The following is a 7,875-nucleotide window of genomic DNA, read 5'->3' as shown; positions in this document are numbered from 1 at the left end:
CCCCCGCCGCCCTTACCTCTACTCTCGTCCCCATCGGTGGTACCATTAATTAAGTAATTAAACCGCTGTCGCTCCGCCTCCAGCATCGAGATTGACATGAGATTCCGTACGAAACAGATCGGGGGAGGAGAGGGGAGCGTCTCGTTGCAATTTGTGCGACTTACCGTACCGCCGCTTCGAGTCACGTGAGCGGATCGTCCTCGCGAATTGCCCAATTAGACCTGAGCGTTGCCGAAAACGCGCGTCGCGAGGCTCGCAGGAACCCGAGTATAATTGAACGATCGATCTAAAGATATATCGTCCGGACACAGCTGTATCTTTAAAAGCTGAAGCCGCGTAGAAAATGTCTCGGGATCTAATTAGGATCCAGTCCAACTTCCCGAAATGATTATGGATTCCAGTTGGGAAAGCTACGCACGTTCCGGTTAGAAGTGTAATGCTTCAAACATACGATTTTGAGTAAGAAACATAAACAAACCCTATTTGGTCGTCCCCAACGTTTCTCCAAAGATTTTTCCGCTTCCCACTTTATACCACTATTGAATAAAATATAAGAAAACACTTTAGGCGTTTGCACTTTGTAAATAAACGTTACATGCGCGCTATTAAGGTAGTTGTATTATAGAGTGTCGAGTTTTTAGTAGTGTTTCAAAAGGAATCATAATAATATTTAATATAATATATAATAAATTTATATAAAAATAAATTTATAATAATATTCATCAAGCAAAATTATGTTTCTATATATTTATTTCACTACCTAAATAATAAATATTAATTTTAAACGAAGTTTAAGTAAACGTATATACACACAATATTATGAATATGAAAATATTACTTTTCTTATTAATGCTATTTTTATACATTAGTTGTTGTAATAGAGATGCACAGATAATAGAAAGAAATAGATAAGTATTTAAATACGTGTGTGTGTGTGTGTGTGTGTGTGTGTGTATTTCAAGTATTACTAAAAGTCATGAAATTTATACTGTCGTATTTTCAAAACAAAATAGTCAATAGTTCTAAAATTTTTGTATAAATGTCGCTGTAAATTCTTAATATCACAGTAGTTTTTCATTAAAATGCTAAATGTGGTTTAGAAGAAATGAAAAATAGCAATTAAAAATGGGACATTAACCTCAAGGAATATGTGCAAAAAGTGTCATCTTTAGTTGCGAATAACTCATCTTACAAATGGTTAATTAATTTATAATTCGGCCAATAATTAGGTCATATTTAAATATATATATGCAAGTTTCAACAAATTCTTCAAAACTTATTTTCTATGATACAGCTACATTAAACATAATAATATTAGAAATATAACTGAAATATACCTGTTTATTAACTTCGTAATTCCTCTGTGATATTCAAACTGTCACTCGACACTAGCAACGAAGCAAACCGCAGCGCACAGCTCGATTAGCATCGAGGAAAAGAGGCTTAATCCTACGTTAAACGAAAACGGGAATTCCCCCGGATAGATATCGTAATAGGAAATAGGAAAAAACCTATTATGGGTCAATTTTGGATTTTCTAATCGGAATCCACGCTGTATAAGGAAAATCTTGGTAAATTTCTACGCGGAAAGTGAATTAAGACGCAGTCTTGGAGACGAAGCGTTACGCGCTCGCATTGCGCAAAGTAATGACTAATGCAACTGACCGAAAGTAAGAGGCGAACCTTGCCCGAGGCTGTGCTCGACTTGTTCGACAGAACGTTTTCCGCGTTCGTTGAATTGTTCTCTTCGGACGTGTGAACGCGTCGGATCAACGATTTCGTGTGCAATTACCAATTTGACGTAAGAACCGCGCAGAATTAATGGTTATGGACGAAATCGCGGGAGGAAAACGGTGCTACGCGGAAATTACCGCTCAGTGTCGCTTTGGCCTCGCGCTTCCCAGTTCACGTTTTCAAATGGCAAGTGTCGTGATGCCCGGCGTCTGCGGGAAGCACCTGTGTGACACATCCGTATAATTCCATTCGAATCGGTTGGAAATCACGCGGCCTTAATGACGTCAGCAACGACGGTTGACGAGGAAGAAGAAGCGAGCGGAATACGAGAAGTTAGTTACTAGAGAGAAGTAACTTTCCCTTGATATAATTCACTCTCAAGCGGCAGTATACCGCGAACAGGTGTTAGCCGCAACCATATCTCATAATTCTGAATTGCTCGATCATTATTCCGCTCGCGTGGTTTCAGTAGCCACATTAACGAAAAAGGAGTTATCGCGTATCTTCGTCTTACGAAAATGCTCGCCTTCTCGTGTGCAAAATTCCACACAGCGAATTATCGTTTTCGTCAACGTGTCATGTTTTTAATACGTTCGCTGCCGGATGGGTCACATGCGCCCCACGACAGTTTTACTTATAATATATGCATTATAATATTTTCAAGATCGCAGAAATCATAAGTAAGAAAAATATATGATTTCCAAGATGCGCCACAGAATAAATATAGTAGTGCATAGAAAACAAGATTTCTTTGAATTTAGTATACGTGTTTGACACGTTGACTTTGTTTAATATAAATAACATAATTTAATGTCAAATATCATTTTATTTGAGAGAAAATGTCGTTGTTTCATTCGAGTAAACCATGTTGTATTTGGTAGTAAAAATAATATTTTATTTAAAAGAAATATAATATTTGGCTTTCAATGAAAAAATTTACTTCGTTGTATATTAAATATTTTTCCACTGAAACAAAGAAATTTTTAAATATTTTTCTAACATAGTATTTTGTTTTTTTTTTTAATAATTTATTACCTCTGACAACAATTGTAATATTTGAATTAAAATTCAAAGGAAATATATTATTTGACGCAAAAATATTTATTGTTTGCTCCATTCCAAAGGATAAATTTCTTTCAATTAAAGAAATTTTATTTAAATTGAAGAAATATTTTTCTCTGTGTATTAAAATATTTTTGTGTATTTATATAATTTATGCCAAAGGAAAAAAAATCTTTTATTTTTGATATTATTAATATTCAATATTAAAATACTGTTTTTTTAAATTACTGGAACACATTTTCGAATAAAACATTTACTTATTATATAATTATATAGCGGCATGTTGCGATGTATTCTGCTGAAACATAAATGCGATTTGTCTTCACAATCATTATGGCATATAATTACTTTCACGATAGAAATTTTTACTGATATTATATCAAACTTTTCAGCATTATTCTTACAGCAAGCTTTGCAAAGTTGATTTATAAAATTGAATTAAAAAAAAAATATCTAACAAAGTAATCATTACGCTGCGTGTGGGTTTGCGCTTCACTACGTGATAACTGCGTGGTATTTCGACATCAGCACACGATCGTGCGATATATAATTTTTATTAATTCCATTTAAATAACGAAGAAAAAAGAAATACGAAACAGCCTAAACGGAAAGTTAAACGTGGGGCGTGTACGAGGAGCAGCGCACATGTTAATAAAGTGAGACGTTCGAGGGTGGAATTATTTGGGCCACCGTTTGCATCGACATACTGGGAAAATACGATCGCGAGGTCGGAGTCCAGACACGCGTACGCGCTCTCTCGCCTTCTTATTCGCCGCAGAAGTCGGGGAATCCACTCGATATCCCGTGTCTGCGATATCGGCGAAGTTGGCCACGGGAGACCGAGCCTACTTGGCGGATACAATAAAAAGAGAAATATCGCGGCTGCGGGAAGGAGAAAAGGCGCGAGAGGCTGCAGTGTGAGCGGCGCGCACTGCAGCCCCGCGGCTACCGCGCTGTAAAATGAGAAATGCATGAGAAAGCCGGAGGGTAAAGGACTTACCGTCGTGGGAGTCGTACAGGTAGATGATTTTCTTCCAGCCGTAGTATCGCACCGTATCGATGATAGCGCGATGGTAATCCGGTCGCATACTTATGGCGAAGTCCAGGAGACCCGAGGACGGCGTCAGGACCTGGAAATATACAATAATCCCCTGCATTCTCGCGTCTCCCTCCGCGTCGATCGTTTCTTTCAGCTCATCACGAAATTTCGAACGCGGACGATCTCATCCTCTCTCTCGTCCTATCTGCTCTGCTCACTCTTCTCTTCTTCCTCCCCCTCCCCCCCTCTCGTTGAACGCACTGGCGAAATTAATTCTACTTAGGAAAGGATGCTGCCACGAAACTTTAATTCGAGTCGGCGCAATCGAGCCCCGAGGCCGCTCATGAATTCTCTTTGAAACTTAATTTCTCGCGAGCGTGCAACTGGTGCGGGCGTGTGTTGCGTGATTTACCGCCGAAATATATGCCTTTTGATACTAATTCCATTTGTCGGTTGCCTCCCGTCGAGTCGTTCTGTTTCCTGCGAAACATTTTTCCGAAATTTCGAGAAACGGAATTGACTTCCGCACGTATTGATAATTCAGGAACACCTGTTATCGATCGATCGAGAGATGACGCTCTCTCTCTCTCTCTCTCTTCCTCTTGGACGAAACTATCTGCCCGGTATTATCGAAGCAGCATGAATGCCGCTCTCACGTTTCGCGAAGAATTAATCATCGTCCAGCTGCCAATAGTCATATTCACGTATTGAATTTCCAGTGGTACCGGCAGCGTCTTCTTTCCTCCAGAGGAGGAGGAGGAGCGAGGGCAGCGATGCAGACGCGGTAACCGAGAAGGATCTCATGGAAATTGAAAAGGATTTTCTCTATATAAATGGTCGTTCCTGGCGAACCGTAATTNTGGCCCCTCGTTCCCCCCCCTCCCGCCCCTAAAAAAAAAAGGAGTAGAGAGCCGAGGCGTCGAATCAGCATTACCGCGCGATTACCATTTAAACGACATCGGCGTTCGTTACGCGTACATACACATATATACTTAAACTAGCGCGCGTGCGCTCGCGGAAATATATCGTGGGAAAAATACGCACACACAACAGTCGGAATACACACGCGAGCCCCGGCCGCGCGCGCGCGTCCTATAGAGACTAACGCGATATCAGTTTTGCGAGGTGGGTACGGCGGCGCGATAAATGCAGCAGCCCCGCAATTCGAGCCGGCGAATAAATTTTCGGCGAGGCAATTCATTCCGAAATTCAAATTGTAATATGGCCGTATGCGTGTATATCGCATAGATATTTACACACGTACGGGCGATCATATCGGCTGAATCCATCATCGTGCGTCTCCCGCCGCCGCTAATTATCAGCTGCAGCGAAACAAAACTATTGATTTCGTGCGCGGCAATTATTGTCACACGCAGTCCCCTCGCGTGTGCGTCCCCTTCCTTTCTTCGATTCTCCGCGTCGAATGGACATGTGTAGTAAGAAAATTTACTTCCACGACGAGCTGCGTCGGTCGAGCAACCGTGTGTGAGTTTGTCACCGTGAAATCACGATTGCTACTTGAAGTAACGATCGATGGACCATTGACTCGCGCGCTCGTCGGAGAGCCGGAATTCGAGCGGATTTTAAGTCGCGATGGATGTTGCAAATTTTCTCACCGAAAAGTTGTCTTGTTAATATTCCCCGTATTCTTCGTTAATGCGGGCTGAGTAAAATGAAATCTAAATTTCATCGGTAATTCAAGCGGAACCGGCAAACCGTAGTAATGCCTTCCTGATTTCCTTACGTACGTCTCGCTTCGGTGCGCCGAAGTAAAGACGCGTTTAGATGGGAGAAACAGGTTTCCGCGAATAAATTAACGTCCGAAACGCGAGGCTTCCGTTATTGCACCGGCGAAAAAAGCGGCGACTGTGACTAATCGCTTAAATGTATCGGGCGAAACAACACGAGCGAAACACGGTGGGAAGAGAACGAATCTCCTCCGAGAGTACCGGTGACTATGCGATTCCGCGAAACGCTCCGGAAGATCCGGCATTGATCCACGTGATTTGCACGAGGATATATGTTTCATTCGATGCGTGTTACGCGTAACAATTGTTATTCCGCGACGAGGAAAAAAATTGGGCCTTGAGTTTACCTTCTCGGGAAACCAGGGTGTTACGAATGGCATCTGAAAGGTGTTGCTGTAGGAGTGCAGTGTGTCGAACGAGTCTGGACTGACTGCGCCCAACATCGAAAACACGCCTCTGCTGAACTGGCTGCAGACTGTAACACGCAAAGTTGACACGGCGATTATTATCGTTGAGCAATAATAATAATGATAACCAAGAAACCGCGTCGATCGCGTCGTAGCTAGATTTGCTCCGAATAACGATGATTTATCCGCACGTTTATTCATTCGTGACCTAATTATTGGCGCAATTAGAAGAATGATCATTTGGAAGCTGAGAGATTCGCAACTGAGAAACACTTTCATATGTATTCCTTAGTGTCCTATTTTTAATTTCTTCTAAAGCGCATTTAGGATTTTAATAAAAAAAAACCACTGTGACATTAAAATTATATTAAAAACGAATGCAGAGACCAATGATATTATAAATATATTAAAAACTAATTCAGAGACGTTTATACAAAAGTTTCAGAATTATTGACCATTTTGTTTTGAAAATATACATCGTTATACATCGAAATACATATATACATGCACGTATTTAAATACTTATACACCTTTTTCTGTTAAGTGTGCATCTTTATTATTCATTAAATCCTTTATTATTCATCCTTTATTATCCATTAATTCGTAAAAATGGCGTTAAGAAAAATAAGAAATAATATTTTCGTATTTGTGTACATGCATGTTTACCTCCGTTTCGTTTCAGATTAACATTATTTAGGTAGTAAAATAAATATATAGAAATGTAATTTTGCTTGATAAATATGAAATTTATGAGTGATCCTCTCGATACACTATTGAAAATACGGCACTCCGCGATACAGCTACCTTTGAACGTGATGTCTTTTTCATGATGTATCATTCTCTCTCCCTCTTCGCAGCTCTCGTTGAATATCCTTTCTTACTTGTATCTTTTTAACTCGTTTGCATACACGCGACGCGCGCAGGGAGAATACGCTTATACATATTCACGAGAGTTCTTACTGTTAAAAATTATGAAGCGCATCTTTTTGCGAAATATTTGCAAATACTCGAGAACTCGTTTAAGCAAGACCGCGCGCGCGTTCATTCTGTCTTTTTGAAGCAGCCCCGCTGTATAATAATTCCGCGGGCCGGATATTTATGTAAAAAGACGAGCGGCCCGACGTCGAGCTGCAATGTCCGCGCGGGCAAATGTTTGCGTGTCATTGTTATTTATACGTTGTTATTATTTAGCATCAACAAATATGCGCGACTGTATGAAGATCGAGCGGCTGTCATACGATGGGTAATCTCGCCGGCCATTATGCGTGGTCCTCCACAAAGCGCAATAATACCGCAAAAGTGTCAGCTTGCGGTACAAACTGAACGCCTGCTGGATAGATCCGTTTTTATTAGCCACGCCGGAAACAAAAAGGATCGCCGATAAAAACGGCGTATGTGGCCGCGAGCCCGGCAGATCTAAATTTGATTACCGCGCTAACAAAGTCGCTTTTAATAACGCGCGACAAATAATTGAGTAAGGAGCTTCGAAAAAAGCGACAATGAATGAGAACGTAAGGTGTTTCTTCGCCGAGTCGCATCCCCCGGTATCGATAGGCGTGTCGTTTCTCCTCTTTCTCTCATCTCTGTATCAATTATTCAAATAAGATATCGCTGATAACGTAGTTACGATAAACACGTCTCTATCGCCGGGGAGAGGCGAAGTCTCGCATTATTTAGTGCACACCGGGGTCAGCGCACCGGGAGCAAATACCTTTTCGCACTCGTTCGATATTCAACGTCCGACGAATACTGAATTTTTATTGAAATCCGAGCGAGAAGGGCGATACGCAAAAAGACGCCGTGGAACAACGCACGCGCAGCATTGTCGCTGGGAAAAAGACCGAAGTCACAATACAGAATCGTATATATGTATATGGAAGCGCGA

At 41.0% G+C, this 7,875-nt stretch overlaps 1 protein-coding gene across 2 annotated transcripts in view; it reads right to left on the bottom strand.

Annotated features, from left to right (window-relative positions):
- Window positions 1-7,875, bottom strand: part of LOC106750923 (glutamate receptor 1) — a 276,339-nt gene that overhangs the window by 78,429 nt on the left and 190,035 nt on the right. For both annotated transcript variants that reach the window (XM_014631570.1, XM_014631571.1), the window contains exons 3-4: window positions 5,931-6,058; window positions 3,797-3,926 (exon numbers count right to left, since the gene is read on the bottom strand). In XM_014631570.1, the coding sequence (XP_014487056.1) occupies window positions 3,797-3,926; window positions 5,931-6,058 (258 nt within the window). The remainder of the gene's footprint in view (window positions 1-3,796; window positions 3,927-5,930; window positions 6,059-7,875) is intronic.

This window comes from Dinoponera quadriceps, unplaced genomic scaffold, assembly GCF_001313825.1.
Source record: "Dinoponera quadriceps isolate SergipeBrazil2010 unplaced genomic scaffold, ASM131382v1 scaffold4681, whole genome shotgun sequence".
Taxonomy (NCBI): Eukaryota; Metazoa; Arthropoda; class Insecta; order Hymenoptera; family Formicidae; genus Dinoponera; species Dinoponera quadriceps.
Note: the sequence above shows the minus strand (reverse complement) of the source record. Positions and strands in the feature narration are given on the sequence as shown.